This window comes from Dermacentor albipictus, chromosome 1 (assembly GCF_038994185.2).
Source record: "Dermacentor albipictus isolate Rhodes 1998 colony chromosome 1, USDA_Dalb.pri_finalv2, whole genome shotgun sequence".
Classification (NCBI taxonomy): Eukaryota; Metazoa; Arthropoda; class Arachnida; order Ixodida; family Ixodidae; genus Dermacentor; species Dermacentor albipictus.
In genome coordinates this window covers 346,116,326-346,133,184 of record NC_091821.1, presented here as the reverse complement: position 1 = coordinate 346,133,184, position 16,859 = coordinate 346,116,326, and the positions used below count along the sequence as shown (strand labels likewise).

Genomic DNA, 16,859 nt, shown 5'->3' with positions numbered 1-16,859 from the left:
GGGAGAACACTCATCATCTCCCGAGCAAGGTATGTCCCACTTCAGGCATACTTAAGGCACCAAGGCCAAGGATGACACGGACAGCGTGACACTTGAAAAACGCCTCTCTTTGTGTTATACTGTCTCTGCGCTCGCGCATTAGGCCAGATCGCGCAAAATCAACTTGTTCTAACTTCTATTTCAACGAAGCGTGCACTATACCATCCGATTTTGTACGACAAATACCGGTCACTGACACATCGAAAACCGCTTCGCAAACTGGAGCTTTGCGCTTTGACGAGACACGCCCGAAAGGGCATCACTAACAGGAGTCAACACAGAACGCCATATAACCACTAATATATCTTGCGCAAATAAGGACAAAAAAAGCCACCTCTTCAACGGACAGGGTGGGAACCACGGCGTCTTTCTTTTTTTTTATGTGGTGTGCTTTCTGTGCGGGTTGAGGCCGAACAGTTGGGACCGGATGTCGGGCAGGCTGTGCTGGGCGATCAGGTCGAGGCGCGCCGCGAGCGTGTTGACCACCTTCTTGCGGCCCTTCAGGGAGGTGAGCACCACGCCCCCGCACGACTCCTCGGGCAGCCACCCGCGGATGTCGAGAGCCACGTTCGCCTGTATGTTGGTCCTCTTGCGGAACTGCTTGACGGCCACCTGGATGGCCGACTTGACCACCACCTCGTCCTTCTTGCGGCACGAGAGAACCACGTCCTTGTCGAGCAGCCGGTACAGGCCCTGCGACGGCGCCGGCGAGCCGTCCCAAACATAATGAACGCCCGATTTGGATAGTATGTCACGGACGGCAGCCGTCCCAAACATGATAAACGCCTGATTTGGATAGTATGTCACCGATGGTAGCCGTCCCAACCATGATAAACGCCCGCGTCTCTCGTTGTTTCTCGGTACTTCGGCTGTCCATTCTAGACGGACGGTAAACGCAGAATACGGGCCCATGCTGCAGATATATATTCGGATAGTATGTCACCGATGTCGCCGGCCGATGAGAGAGAGGACACGTGATTAACAAGCACGGCAAGCCACGTGACGTGTTATTCGTCTGAAACAGGCGCCGAATTCACAAAGCTTTCCGTTCGTAAGTGCGCTATTGGCAATGGCACTTACGCAAGTTCGTGGACATTGTATACTGCCATTGCATTATCATCATGTTGAATGTTACATTTCAAATCAGCAACATTGCACATTAACATTGCACTCACAAATTATCTCTCACCTAAAAGCACTGGCTGCAGTGGCTGATGGTGGGGCGCTCGCCACTCACGATCACAATCGGAGTGACAACGAGGCAGCCGGTGAGACATGGACAAGTTTTTGTAAATAAAGTCCGAGAAACTCCGCGAATCTGACCACTGCGGCGGTATTCTCAAAGCTAGTCGGATGCTAGTGCAATTCACAATAAAAACTACCCGGCAATTATAACTATTATACTTTATAAGGCAGCTTGCTGATGGCGACAACTTGCAAATTGAAAGGGACCAAAGCGGACGGTGAGCCTCGTGACTTGTTTGTCTTTGGCTGGTTGCGTTCTTTCGTAACGAATCTCCCGCAGCTGTTCGTCGGTGGCTAGCTTTCTTACAACGTGCTCTAGATCGCGTCGCCCTGCTCATTATGCAATTCGCGCGGACATCCCATTGATGCGATAAGAAAAAGTCACGTATGTTTTTCCCACTTTAACGATACTTTTCTTTATTTGATTTGACGCTCTTCTTTGATTTCAAACACTCGAGTTACGTGCTGCGGCAGTGAAGCACCGTCTTGTGGAATCAGCTTGAAGTTATCTTCCGATGCCGAACCCTCGCCTTGCCATCCGACGTACCGCTTCTCGAGGAATTCATTCGAATGCTTAGGGGCATAATGAGCACAGCAGCACGACGGGCTGACGGCAGGATCGTCAGACGTGCGCGGTGCCGAGACATGTCCCTGGGCGTGTACTGTACTGCCGCGATCGTTGCATATGCGAATAACGAGCGAAACCGTAACGACTCTTGCGTCGGTGCGCGCTATTAGCGATGATCCCGCTCTTACGTCAGCACCCTTAATGCGAGACGGGCCTGAGCGTCAGCCCCATTCCCGTTTTATTATTCCTCCGACTGCACTCGCGGTGCTGGCGTCGTAAACCTGGGCTCCGTGTCGACGCCGCAGCTGCCGCGCGCCTTCGGTCGTAACACTGCCGAGCCACCATCTTCCCCAAAACGTGTTTCTCACTATTTTCCTTGCTCTCTCGCTCTCTCTACACTCTCCCCCTCCTCCTCCTCCGGCCTCCTTTTTTTTTTCCCCCGTTCATCGGCGCACGTTTTTTCGCCCCTATCTGAGTCGCGTCTCGGTGCAGCGCCGAGTTCCACGCGGTACGAATGAAGCTGCTTCCGACGCCGAGTTGCGTAATAGTCGTCGAAACTATGTAGGAAGGCACCGCCGCGTAGCCTCGTCGTGACCTCCAAGTATAACGGCACAGCAAGTTTGCAGGACCCGTCATAAAAAAAAAAGAAGAAGAAGAACCATATTCCGGTGTGGGAACTTGTAGCTACGGATTTCATGGTTCGAATTCACGAGGCTTTTAGTTCGCAAGAAGCGCGTGTCATGAACTGGCCGCTATCTCTAACGATAGGGTTCCCTTTCATGACTGTCTTGTACCCGTTCTTTCCAGTAGCGCTGCAGGGTATATGCGAACAATGCGAATACAGATCCAGAGTTATAATACACGAACGCTTATATACGAGAATGCAAGGAAATACACTGCAAGAAGAATGGCGCGATTCGCGCTTCAATGAGAAGAGTCCCGCCTGGTAACCTTTCAGAAAACCGTTGCGCTGTGTCCTGCGTACTCGTGATGGCGTGGATACATGCGCCGCGATATTGGAGTACGCATCAATGGTAACAGCACTGATACACTAACGGCAGCGTGTAGCGTTGTGTTACCCATCCTGGTAGCGCAGCGACTTTGACGTTATGGTGCTGAGTTCGAGGTAACGGGATCAATTTTCGACCGCGTTTTGATGCAAGCGAAATGCAAACAATGCTCGGTACTTCAATTTAGGCGTACATTAAGAAACCCCAGGAGGTCAAAATTACCCCCCCCCCTCCCCCCGAACTACGGCGCCTCTCATAGGTCGGACGTTGTACCTTTGGGACGTTTAACCCTAGGAATCAATCGCGTGGTGCTGTGTTCATCAAAACCACGCCGAGGTTGATCTACGCATTAAATCTGTACAGAGCTGCAGCCAACAAGCGAGAGCACATTGTAATTAATTAATAAAGGTTTATTCCTACATTATTCTATAATGGCGCTACTAGGTTGCACTTCTACGCCGCCGTCATATAGCCACGGTGGCGATATAATTATTTCAGAGCTATTTTCTGGCGTCCTTCCTGTGCAAAGAACAGCTGTGGCACGCATGAACGCTTCTGGAGCCCCATAATCAAATATGTAGACCCGTAGACAGGAACGCGAAAATTATTCTATGCAGTAGTTGGACCTAATTTAACTTGCGTGTACTGAAGATTTGCACATAATGCACCACGATGATAATATGCGTATTTATCGTAAACCTAACGCGGAGGAAAATGCCTAAGTGACAGCTGAGAAAGCGATATTTATTGCAGCACTAGATTGCTGTTTGAACAATGAGTGTGATCCTCTCGAGATCTTTCCGCTAATTCTTTCAACCAGACCGTGTATTCTTCCCACATAATAAGTTCAACGGCTTTCAAGCGTAATCTTATCACAAACCAGTTCCCCCTTATTTCAAATTATTCTTTACCATCGATGTTTGTGCCTTACAGCCTGGCATTTGCTTATAAGACCCAACATAACCAACTTTTCCCAACGGCTTGAGGTAAGGGGGAATTCGCTTTATTCAGTTTCGTTATATCCGGGTTTCACAACATGGATCACCACCGTGTCGCGCGATGTTGCCCATACGGGCACTGCTGGTCCCATGTACGTCATTTAGCTGTTCCAGTGAGCGAGAAAGACAAAGGTTAACCGAAGGGCCACACTTCCATACTTGATTATTTCATACATTCACCGCGACGGACGCGTGAGAGGCGCCCATTAACACTCCCACAGCTACGTTCGGTACCTGTAAGCAAATACGCAATAACGTAAACGCAGAGGTAGCTGCCGCCAGTGTACGCATTATGCAGAGGTTGCTGGGTTCGCTTCCCACCCATCGGTGACAAGGTCTATTTTCTTCCACATCCATTTCTCCTTTCTTTTTATGTATAATATACAGCTCGTCGCAAATTTAACACCTATCGATAACCACTTCTACATTTCAATTAAATAAAACAGTCAATTTCCTCGAAGCTTTCCTGTGCTTCATTGTCTGTTGGCTTCATAAAAGTATCCCGCTGCATGTTTACGCTGAGACCCGATTGAGCACACGTGATCGCCGTCGTACTGGGACCGTGTTGCACGTACTGTTTGCACAGGTTCAAAGGCCAACTATTCCGAAAGCCGTGCCATGCAATGCGTCGTTTAGTTTTCAGGTTCATCCACATCTGTAACCTCGGCTCGATTCGGGCCCCAAGAACGCACACTGGGGACTATACTCGCACGCTTTTCAAACGTACGGGCTATACAGAGCGGTTACACGTGTGTAGGCGCAACAGGCGTTCGTTGCTATTCGCATCTACGTTTCTTTTTCGGCAGCCGGTACCTGCAGGATGAGCCTCTCGAGGAAAGGCTTGTAGCGGCTCTCCTTGCCGCTGATGTAGACGAGGTTCTTCTTGGTCTCGGCCACCACGCGCGCCACGTGCTCGTTCATGGCCTGCAGGATGCGCAGGCGCGCCGTGTTCTTGATGAGCGAGTTCTGGATCTTGCGCTGGCGATCCACCTGCTTCTCCTTGGCCTTGAACGAGTCGACGATCTTGCGGCGCTGCTCTCGCACCAGCCGCCACTTCTCCGTGTTGAACTCCTCCTCGGCCTTGGTGTCGATCTCCTCCACCTTCGGCGAGCCGCGCGCGCAGATGGGTGAAGGTCGCGCTTAAATGCGCCCGCTTTCTTTGCAGCACTGCTGGCACACAAGCCGGGACGCGCGCTTGCCCGAGAACGACAGGCTACTGTAACGGTAGCTCTTGTACAGAAGCGTGTTTATTGGTGACCGCCGACCGGCCTGTTCGCTCGGAATCATCGCTATATACGAGAGATTCACAAGTGAAGCTCTGCGTCGTGAATGTTCTGGCCGACCAACTTGTTGTTAACCGTCATGCCTCAAGAATTGATGCCTACAGGACGCTCGCAGATGCACTATTCCTCTCTTAAATAGACACCGGAAGTGAAAACTACATTTTACAGTCATAAAATAGCGTATCAGAGTTCTAGTGGGCTGACAGAGTGTATTTGCTTTTAGAATCCATAGAGGCTGCTTGATTTTCCGTAAGCGCCACGTCGTTTCGCCCACCACTGTGTAAACGCCAAGTCTACTGTACATTCATGGGTATAACGGCAAGTAGCGTTTACGCTTACGCTTACGCATATGGTAGGGTTTGCCGCCATCACATTAAAACAAGACACGCCCACACTCTGTGGATCTCTGCTTCTGTCTAACGTACTCGGCACTCTAACATATCATTCCCACCGAGGTCATCGCTACTGTGCGCTGTGAATATAGCAGCGCACGTGCGACAGCTTAGCTTCGATGCTAACGCAGTCATACGCAGTCACTCTATACACATTCAAAGTCTCCTTTTGCGTATAGACGCACATACGAAGGAATATGCACGTCTGCGCTAACTTGTGAAGACTGCTAACTTGGGAAAACTGCTAACCTGGGAAAACTGCCTAGTGACGATGTTCATCTTGCGCGACGCAAAACGACACGCTGACGAAGAAACAGCGACGAGAGATATAGCGAACAATTTACACGTACCAGAAACGTAGCAAACGTACTACATAAAGGTGCCCTTCATGATGGGTTCACACGACTGACGGGATTGCCGATTCGTTCTGCGGAGGAGCATGGCGCACAGGAGGGCACAAGAATCTATAGCTGCTCACGTTGCGATTTGCTGCATCCCAGTCACGTCACGCTGACTGAATCAGTTATTCGACCTATCACGGATAGCCTGGCTCAAAGCGCAGAGAGCGTGCAGACGCTTCCCCGTTCTCCAAACCAAGTCTTCAAATTTGGAAGCGGTTACCTTCTCGTCGGCCTCTTGTTCGATGAAGGCCACCATTCGGTAGGTGTCCCCCGTGGGGCCTGCCGCAACCCGAGCCTTTTCCGCCATTTTATGCCCCCAGCGGCGACCTCGATTGATTTGGGTAGGCTCGTCTCGTATAGGTGGCCGGCCTCGGCGCTTCGATGGGTGGTGGCCGGCGCTTCTTCTTCCTCCTCCTCAGTTATATTCTCTCGTGACGTTTCCTACGCGAAGCGACTATATCGCGTCAACGCTGTAATCATGCTAGAGTTCGTACCAGTGTGGTGTTATGGCATGGAGAAATGTTCTTGTTGACTCCCGAAACAACGGAACTCTTTCTTTCTTCTTTCTTTCTTTTTTATAATTCGGGGAACTAACCGCAAGACATATGTAGTAAGAAATATGAACAAAACGAAAAAGAAGAGTGTAGCAACCCGACTGGCATCAACAGAAACATTTATCAAAACCACGGGGATAACTAGGATAAGTTAATTATAAGAAAATAGTAGATAAACTTAGATAAGAAACTTTGGATCAGTTCCAACTTGTCATATTCGTCATCCTTGTGCAGAAGCATTCAACTGCAATGCCGCTACACAACGGCGGAAGATGACCGCATCCACCATCCTTCTCACAGCACACCATCCGCATGCACGCGCACCTCCTCTCCGCATTCGCCCTCATCACATTCTTTCTCTACACAATCCAACCACCGCAGCATCAACACACGTCAAAACCCATCAGCATCCAAACCCAGCAAAACAGTTTCGCCGTGAAAGCTAGCACTCGCAACGTCCGAGAGAGCTTACGCACATTGTATGCATTCCATCTTAATGCGCGTAGTTTTTGCCGTGCGTCGTCATTCGTACCATATATTTCAACAGGGCATGTAAGAGAACATGATGAGCAATTTTATATTAACGAATTTTCCACAGCGCGCAGGGTGCATTGATTGAAACTGAGTAACATAATTTATGTCACTCAGTTTGGCCTACTTTTATCAGCCCGTTTTGTGATGAAGACCGCTTCCAATGATCTCCACTTACCCCCTGTCCTGCCTCAGCTGTCTCGTTCCTCTATCATGAACATATGACGAAAAAAAAAAAGATTGAGGACGGACTTGTCACTTGTACTCTCGTAATACTGTACAACTTGCAATAAATTCTAACACTCAGTTATTTGTCGCGGCAGCTCTGGAATGCTTGCGACAGTGAGCTCAGACTTGGGTGCAGAAATGGGCTAATGTTTCTGTTCGCGTTTACAAACAGCGAAAATATGAGTGCGAGGAACAATTCGAAAGCACTTGTGCAACCGCCATGAAACCGCGAATGCTTTGAGCTGAAAACTTCGGCGAGGCGTCAGGCGCGTTCAGTGTTCGTTGCATAAGCACCATTAGAAATCTTTCGCTTTCGCAACTAACGATTGTGCTGTCCTGTAAACCTCAAAGATGTCTTTGGCTTCAAACATTGCATCAGCGCACGTCTCTGTTTCCATTCAGCCCTTGCACCGTGCATGTGTGCGAAATAAGTACATCAGAGTTTGCAGCCGTATAGTATTTCGCAACGTCACCCCGACGACGACAGTTCGTGCTCGACCATTTCAACGCCGAACGTCATAGGAATATTCTGGGTATGCACGCATCCAGGGGCTATTGTTGGGATGTGAAATATTGCTTACATAGGACGCGATATCCTGTTGGCATAACGTAAATATTAGTCCACTTCCTTGACTTCACAGAAACCATAACAAGGCAATTGTAGACTTTTCACCAGACACCAAGCAGGGGCACATAGATTTATCAATGCCGCAAATAATGTTGCTGTAGTTGACATATTCTCCAACAATTATTTGCCGTGTACTTTTGCTTTTATAGATGGTAGTTTAGTGCAAATAAAGTTAACTAAAGTTCCTAAGGCACGACTAATCACTCGCTTTGGACATGTGGAAACTTCGCGACGAACGATAAAATTATGCCAATGTACCGTTGCTACTGGCGAACATTCCATAAAGAGACACATTTCAACAAAGATTCCCATGGTTTGGTTTGCGAATGGCAAATGGACAAACGGAACATACTGCGTAGGGTTATGTGGTTGCCGCTGATTCGATGCCCATGGTAAGGTGGCGTCCGCGGCCTCGCTTTCTGGATCTGACCTTACTTTCAGCAGTCCTGATTTATAACATTCTTGGCGGCTGTCAGTGTTTAGACTGCCCACCAACATGACGTTCTGGCAAATTTTTATAGGCTTGTCACAGCTAATTCCTAGTTTGAACACGTGGCGAAAGAAGCAGTGCGAGGAACGAACGCCGTGGAGACTTAATCAAAATGAAGCACAGCCTGCTGAGCTCAATGAAACGCCTGTGCGCTTTAAAACGCCGAATGACGCAACCTGCCCCCCCCCCCCCTCCCTCCCTCCCTGCTTCATCAGTCTTCACGCAATCACCATCATCCCTCTCCCGTGATTGTAGTCTTTTTCGCCACTCACGAGCGTAGAGAAGCAATGACCGCTTTCTTGGCCGTCCACTTTCCGGTATGCTTTAACTTTTGAGCGACGTAACGCCAAGCTTCAACAGAGCGACGGGCATCCTGTCGAAGACTTAGCAAATCAATGAGCGATATCCGTGAAAACGATCTGCTCAGCACGCGGCTGCTGTTTAAATACATGCCATTCAGACTAATCTGATTACCTTTTCGATATTAAAGGTCTCGCTGTCCTTGGCTGCCGCTCAACCGAGCTCGTGCTGTATACACCAAAAGAAAAGGAGAAGAAGAAGAAGGAGGAGAAAACCGAAGCTGGGCGTCGTCTGGCCTAAGCAAGCAATTGGCTCTAGAACTCGCCAAAATATGTCAGAGAGAAGGAAGTCCGCGTCAAGCTCGGCAAAGGCCTCCAAATCAACGACGTCCGCACTTTCGCACAGCGGAATCGACGCCGCCAAGAGGATGGCCTTCCTGCTGACCTACATCGAGAACGATATCAATTCCAAGGTGGGCATCGTTCTCATTCTTCTGTCCTCGCTCGGCCATGTACGGTGTGACCCACTCGGCGCCCTGTGCCGAAGGCCTGGGGAACTGAAGAACCGAAAGTAACGCGCGCTTGCTTAAAGGCTTTAACCTGACGGGAAGCAGAGCGAAGATGACCCTCTGCAGAGGCACTTTCTGCTGGGCAAACAAACTGCTCGGAAAACACTCGGGCTGTCCTGTCGCGAAGGGTGCCACTGGGCACGGCGGCATCACCGATGTTGCCGTGAACATTGGCGAGGGCGCCTTTCGAGCAGCCTCCATATTCGCCTAACCGAAGGTGCCTGTCAATGCGTGTATAAAAACAGGGCTAATTGTTCTCTTGCTTCTCGCCCATTGGCTTTGTGAGAATATATACATGGCCTTTGTTGTGCGCATGCAGCCTCCAGCGGAGTTTGCAGAGCATGCCAGTAGTTAGTTACAAGATACACCGATCGGCTAAAGTACACGGATCACAAATTGAGTATAGAGAGTTCAGTGGGTGCAAATAGAGGCAGCTAAGAAAGTACGGTACACCACCTGACCGAGACCTTCTGCGAGAAGTCTGCATTACTTCGCGACTTCGGCGTACACCTCGATCTCTCGATCTTGTTTTTCAGGCTGCCACACTGCAGTCGTCACGTTCAGACTGCGTGTATCGGTTAGCAAAAAATAAAAAATTTGCGCGGCATCCACGGACCATGTGCTTTTGGGGTGCCTGTTGCATGCTCCCTCGTAGCAGGAGGAGTGTCGCGGCAATTCCACAGCACGTTCAGCAACAACTGTACGTGTGAAATGACCTGCGTGCTTTTCATTAACGTCGCACGTGGCCGTGTGCTAATATAGTGCAGGTCGTCGTACACCTACAAGTGCGGCGCTACGCTTCTAATGACACAGCCAGCACCTGCATGCATCGAGGGAACGCGCAGTTTTGTGAGAATATGACGTACAACTTGCAACTGTGCATTATTGCGTCTTTGCGGTGTAGACACGAGGAAAAGATTTCCGACACTGTACATCCCCACTGGCACGCACAAGCATCCTGCTAATGTCAGGCGTGCAACCTAGATATAAATGGAACGCACCATTGCACAGGAATAACTGGCTTCCGTATCGGCGGGTAGCAAGCACCTTTCCTCAATGTTCCGCGGCTAATCTATCACAGGGACAAAAACGGAAGAATGAGATAATAGACAATACAATCAAAGCAAGAAAATGTAGGTCCCGCCGAGCAAGAGTGCCAGCAATATATGCGAAGCACCAGTCGAACCACGAATGAGTGCTAACAGGTTGGTTGGCAGATGTTTCAGCTCAATAGAGTAACAGCGCATTAGACCGGACAAACGGAAGGAACGAACTGCTTCCCAAGTGCTGTTCCTCTATTTAGCTGTAGTCGAGGCCCTACTCTTTTTCACGCATCGTAAGGGAAGGAAGCTATGGTTTTCGTGTTCCCGCGTCAGAAGCACGAGTTCTGCCAAACTATGTACCTATCCTTGCGCCAGAATCGCTCTCGACACCACCACCTGCGTGATAAATACGAAGCATTGACATAATGACACGCTCTGCCGTAGCAGCACCACCTCAGGGCTTAGGGGAAAAGTCGCAGTACAGACGACGTTGACATTATTCCCGGTGCGAAACTCTTAGCGTGCCGCATTTGGTCGCGCCTCTCAGGTCAAGGAGATCGACGCCAAAACCGATGACGAGTTCAAGGCCGAGAAGGAGCGCGTGCTGACGCTGGAGCGCAAGCGCATCCAAGACATCGTCACAAAGCGCGAGAAGGTGGTCGAGCGCATGCGCAAGATCCAGACGTCGCAGATGAAGAACGCGGCGCGGCTGCGCGTGCTGGGCGCGATGAGCGAACTGGTCAGCAGGGTGCTCGCCGAGGCACGCTCCAAGCTGACCGCCATCACAGAGAAGGAGGACCGGTATAAACCGTTCCTCGAACGCCTCATCCTCCAGGTATGGGATCGCGGCTTCATCATCATCATCATCATCATCATCATCATTGATGATGATGATGCCACGATCGTGGCATATCCTTATATTGTCTGAATTACTTTGGCTAAAGAAAGCATGGATTGCACTTTTCGGGTTAGACTATCCAAAGTTAGTGACGCCATTTGCAACCTGTGAGTGAAATTTGCGGACTCATTGCGAAAAACTGAAAGTGAAATGGCTGTCTGAGCACGAAAGTAACCGTGCATTTGCTCACTGTATGCAGACTCTTGAATTGCTAGGCTAACCGTCTCGAATCTTTATATCAAACTGGAAAATAGTCAGCATATTGCGGAGGTGGCTGCAATTTCGGCACCTGAGTGGACGCAGCTGCGCGGTTTTTTTGGTGTATATTCCTTCGTTGGAAATTCCGTGTGCAGAGCGTTGTTTTCCGAGTCAGGGATGATGACATACAGGCAGATTTTTTTTTGTCGGATGATTATACGTGACTTCAAAATCAGTCAAAATCAGGCAGATGCAGTGCGGTTTGATGGGTCTTGCACTGACTTAAGTTTTCGCCGAGTATAGAGGCAGATCTGCGGCACCATTTTTCACGCCCCGGTTTAGTATGACTGCTTTTTCAGCACAGAAAACGACGGCAGTACGTGGATTATCCCAAACTTCATTTTTTTTCTTGATCTTGAATGACTCTGTTGATTCTAACATCATCCTTCTTGAACCACCTCTTTCTATCGTAAATTTGATTCGCGGTAATAATTGGTCTCATTTATAGCTTCCAATTTTTACCACTCCATGGTTTTCAGAAAGTTACCAAGATAAATGTTTAGAATGTTAAATACTATCGTTACCGCATGGTGATTGTTCTTACTATTTCACTGGTTGGCAGAATTTAGCGTAGGTCATGCAATGTCTCGTTTAATTCTTTGGAAAGCGTTGGTACGTTACATGGCCAAAGTCGTGACAACTATTGGCTTTTGAAGAGTGCGCCCTCGTATAGCAGGATCACTTATATGTCCCATCTTGACGGCATCGTTCCTGTTCAAGGGTTATCTCGGCAGCATGACGTTGCCAGACAGCGATCATGAAATTGTGTGATGGAACAAGATAAGTAACCTTTTTAAAGAGCCGTCGCACTGTGGCATTGCTGGAACTGACGTCTGATTGATGAAGAATAAGCGACGACTCGTTCGCGGTTGCAGACGTGCAGGAAGAGACCCTAAGCCGAATTCACAAAGCTTCTCGTCCGTAAATGCAATTTTTCATTGGCCGCGGTCGCCTTCGCTAACGGTGTGTCCAGCATCAGGATTGGTTGGAATTTTTTCTTCCAAACAATTATAGCATAAAAGTTTTTTTTGTTGTTGTGAATTATGGTTATGGGGCCGAATCCACAAAGCTTTTGATTTATAAGAACTTCTTTTTTTTACAATTGCCCAACCACCTTCGCTAATAATATACGCAGCATCACGACTGGCTAGAGTTTGCTCTTACGAACAATTATAGCATAAGCGTTCCTTGTGAATACGTGGCCTGATGTCAGTTTCACGAAGGCCTTTCATTCGTAATAGCTATTTGATCTATTTGACCTATTTGACCTATTTGAGCTATTTGAATAACGACATCCTTAATGCCTGGCCCTTGCGAGCCGTTCTATCTTAAGAACGTTGTTGTGGATACTCGCCCTGGACCCGTAGTCGCAAGAAAGCTCTTACAGTAGCATAGTTCCTAAGAGCGAATCCTAGGCAACTCTGACGCTGGTCATATCAACGAAAGCGACTGACCAATGGCAAAGAGCAGCTACGAACAAAAAACTGTGGGAATGCGGCCCTTGGGCCCACATTCACAAAAAAGCTTTTACGCTAGAAATGTTCGTAAGGGAAGATACCAGAAAGTCGTGCCAGTCGCAGCGAACACTTACGAACAAAAATATTCGTGAATGTGACCCCAGGGGCGAACTCGTAAAGTATTCCATGCGTAGGTAATGCCTGCCATTGGCCTTATATTTTCAACAATAAATTGGCTGTCATCTGGTCTTACCAACAGCTATAACATTAAAACGTCTTTTAAGACAAGTAGCCATGCAACTTTATACATCGCTATTCTTGTGTGACGTAATTCTTGAAAGCGTAATTTTTCATTTAGTGTATGTCACTTGTAGCTGTAACGCGGCCTTTTCGTCGTCTTAAGTGCTCATACAATACATACAGAGTGCACTACAGTGAATCATTGCTCTGCTGACGTGGCACGCTATACTCACGCCACACAAATGAAGAAAGAAAGAAAGAAAGAAAAAAAGAAAGAAAAGAAGAAAGGAAGTGGAAAAGAAAAGAAAACGTTTCTGAAGGAGAAGGCCACGGACTACTGGTTAAAGCTCAGAGTTCGAGAAACGCTTTAGTGTACACTACTAGGAGGAGTGTCCCGCGTAGATGGGCACGCCATCGCATTTTGTGGTGTTTTATGCTTTTAAACTGATCTTTTAGTCGTCTTAATGTGCACACACACAACAGGCCGCAGGGCATAACAGCGTATCAATCATCCGCTGACACATGCGCTTTAAACTATACGCTCTGAAAAAAAAAAGAAGAATAATCAATATGATGGAATGGGCCACAGACCACGCTTCAACGTTGTAAGCTGAAGGTGCGTTTTTATAATGCGCTGTTAAGAAGTCTCTTCCAGGGAAATTTGCATCAAGACGCACACGACGTGATGCGCTGCCAGCTCTAGGACGCGAGTGGAAATGGTAGGTCTACGAAGCTTTACACACTAACAGAACAGCGAAATAAGTTAGTTTCTGAGTAATGTAGTACTGTGGGCCAGTTTGCTACAGCAAAACCTAGAAAGAAAGAAAGAAAGAAAGAAAGAAAGAAAGAAAGAAAGAAAGAAAGAAAGAAAGAAAGAAAGAAAATTATGTACAACGAGGAGACTCAACTTCCCGTATATTTTCTTTTTACTTTCTTTAATTTTCTAATCTTGGTACAACCCAGATGCTATATACATATATTTCTAGCTGTAAGCCTAATAAAAAAAAAGAAAAAAGAATCCTCAGTTTCAACAGAAGTATTAAGAACTTGGAACTTCTTCCACGCGAAGCCTTTTTCGTCACGTCTACTAGTTTACGCTACGTTCCTATTCAAATATTGTTCCTAAATATGTGCAAATGCACGTTGCAAGCTGTTTTCCTTCACATTGTGTTTGCTGTATGAAGAATCTCAGACATATTTCGCGCTTTCGGCGCCGTGTTTGGAACTTCCGGGTCGAAATGAGCCCCGAATTTGTGCTCTAACGGCCAACTCGACTGGCTTCAGCTAGCACAAACAGTCGCAGCTCGGCACGCAGTGAATTGGGCCCGCCATACCAACGCGATAAGCAAGCATATACAGGAGAGGAAGAAATCGATATATCTGTCACCGACAGACGTGGAACGAATCGGGTCGGCTAAGTGGTCAGTGAGGCACGTTCTCTCCCGCATCTCATTTATTGAAGGCTGCCTCACTGCTCACTTCGCTTGGGCAGACACAAGTACTGCGTTTGAGAGTATCTGCAGCTCTAACAATGCGGCTGAGTAGTGTCTTTCATTACGCGCGCAATCAGGCACGCGCACACTGCCGGTGTCAAAATGAGCAAGTGTCGAAGAACTTGCGTGAAAGCGCCGAACACTTCAGCAGCCGAGGCACGCATCCTTCAATTCCAGTTGGCTCCTGCACTGTGTGACCAGAGTGCAGCGTTGCGCAGTTTTTCTAGCCGCAAGCGTAAACTGCGTGGCAGTTCACATTTTCTAGCGGAACTAAGCGTCCCGTAAAGCCAGTTTCGCATTCCATAATAGGCTCATAAAGTACACATACACACACACGCACTTCAGTTCGAGACAAACATATTTACACTTCATATTTGTTACCACTGGTACGCAGTATATTTTTCGACTCGGCAGGGCACTTGAACAAATCGCCTGCTTACAGCCACAATGTAATGCTAAGCTTGGAAGAAAAAGAAAGAAATTAAGTTTTGGAATTTTCCGTAGCACAACGCAAGAAGATACCAGCCAAACTATGACGAAGTGCGAATTAGCAAATTCAAATTGTGAGCGAAACTTACTCGAATGCAATTCAACGAGCTACTAAATAGGCAAGGATTTGCTTCAAATTCTAGATCCCAGAACTGGCATTTTGCCGGGCAGCTGCGTGGAGTAGAAGATATAAAAATCTGGTGCCCGTTTTGCCAAATCGGTCAATATTCTGACGACTCTCTAGGAACACGCTTCCTTATTTAGCCTTGGATTTTGCTTAGTGCGTTTAACCGGTCTAACGTCAACTGTAAAGTGACTGGCACCGAAAAAGTAAGCGAGCAACGTGTGACTGACTGCCGTTTTTTTAATTGAAAGGACCAGGAAATGTCAGTTGGTGTGCTTTTGGTTAGTGGTTCAGTCTCTCAACACTGAAGCTTCAGTCCGGCTGCGCCTTTCAAGGGAGGAGACGAGGGTTTAGTCGTCGTGTGTGTTAGCGTGTGCGTGAACTCAAATGCCACTGCTTCAAACAAATGGGCCTGCCCGTCGATGGACGAGATCGATTTGTCTGGGCGCGTACGTGTGTTCCAAAACTCGGCCCACAACGTAGACATGCCCCCGCTATATGGGCGTTCCTTTGTTGTTTGTCCAAGCTATTCGCTCGACCGATTCATGCGACACCTTTAACCGTTTGGAGGGGCGCTTTCTTTCTGCAATAGCCCATCGTGACGACTCACTATGTATAACTATAGCTTTCTGCTGCTGAGAATGAAATAGTGGGCTCGATTCCTTACCGTGGCAGTGGTAGAGAAACCATCACTACATCGAGAACTCCGAGAATCAAGAACTCCGGTTTACCAAAATTAATTTCGAGTCATACACTACAGATCTCGTCTCTCATGCCAAAGATGGTGATTTGGGACGATAAACACCACGGAGAAGTACTTAAATTATCCGCGCGAACTGTGGCGTGTGGTACGTAAGCCGCAAAAAGCTAGAGCGAAACGCACGGCAAAAGTACACGACACTTGTCGATAAGGAAAATATAAACATATGGCCATATTTATATTTGTCTAGTATGGCTACATCACCGCGCAGTTTATATGACGAGGAGCCGGAAATTTCTCTACACTATGCGATCAACAGTATTTGCTGTGCAAGGAGCTTTTGCGTGCTTCTATTTTGCCTAATAGTGTCGGAAACGTAAATGAATTGCTAACTTGATCCCACAGAGCGCTCATGGCAGAAGGTATAGCGGGGAGGGTGATCGCATGCATGGAGTTTATGCCTCGATTACGCAGTGTCCAGCGTCCGCGCCGTAATTCAATCATTAATGTGTTCGAAGATGTTACCAGTGAATGCAGATGTTTAGCATAAGCGAACGGCGCTAAAGGCAGACTATAGGGCGTAAATCAGGTGGAGACAAGCGCTGACTTTCAACGGAGGCTTTTAAGTTAGGCGCGCTGAATTCATGCAGCCCGCTGAAACAGCAATACATAAAAAAATCATGTGGCATAGAATTAACCGATGATCTAAGCAACAAGATTCCAGAAAGAAAATCATGTATAAGCACAAGAAAATGAGACAAGTTAGACAATCACCTACCTATATAGGAGGTTTATTAGAAACTAATCCAATGCTTCGGAGTCATTCCGACTTCATCAGAGATAGGAAGCTGCATTAGGTTTTTTATATATCATATTCGAGGCCCTCGTAGTGCCCTCGGGGGGCGACCGTGCGTATAGGCTC

General features: G+C 47.9%; 3 protein-coding genes across 4 annotated transcripts in view; 1 reads left to right on the top strand and 2 right to left on the bottom strand.

The window, feature by feature from the left end:
* Positions 1-16,859, bottom strand: part of LOC135915571 (potassium/sodium hyperpolarization-activated cyclic nucleotide-gated channel 3-like) — a 452,750-nt gene that overhangs the window by 92,304 nt on the left and 343,587 nt on the right. The gene's annotated exons all lie outside the window — the stretch shown is intronic.
* LOC135915217 (V-type proton ATPase subunit E 1-like) overlaps positions 1-16,859 on the top strand; it is a 34,152-nt gene that overhangs the window by 16,356 nt on the left and 937 nt on the right. The window contains exons 2-3 of the mRNA XM_065448271.2: positions 8,858-9,139; positions 10,826-11,113. Of these exons, the coding sequence (XP_065304343.1) occupies positions 8,999-9,139; positions 10,826-11,113 (429 nt within the window). The 5' untranslated portion in view covers positions 8,858-8,998. The remainder of the gene's footprint in view (positions 1-8,857; positions 9,140-10,825; positions 11,114-16,859) is intronic.
* LOC135915300 (V-type proton ATPase subunit E-like) lies at positions 324-6,347 on the bottom strand. Its single transcript, XM_065448371.1, has 3 exons — positions 6,157-6,347; positions 4,674-4,961; positions 324-732 (listed from the first exon to the last, which is right to left on the bottom strand). Exons 1-3 carry the CDS (start codon positions 6,241-6,243, stop codon positions 418-420), a joined length of 690 nt encoding a protein of 229 aa, XP_065304443.1. The 5' UTR covers positions 6,244-6,347; the 3' UTR covers positions 324-417.

Excerpts from the sequence above, each read along its gene's own strand:
- LOC135915300 (XM_065448371.1), bottom strand. The coding sequence starts at position 6,243 with ATGGCGGAAAAGGCTCGGGTTGCGGCAGGCCCCACGGGGGACACCTAC. Across the intron at positions 4,962-6,156 it reads AACAAGAGGCCGACGAGAAG|GTGGAGGAGATCGACACCAA; the intron begins GTAACCGCTTCC and ends GGCTCGCCGAAG. Across the intron at positions 733-4,673 it reads TCGAGAGGCTCATCCTGCAG|GGCCTGTACCGGCTGCTCGA; the intron begins GTACCGGCTGCC and ends GCGCCGTCGCAG.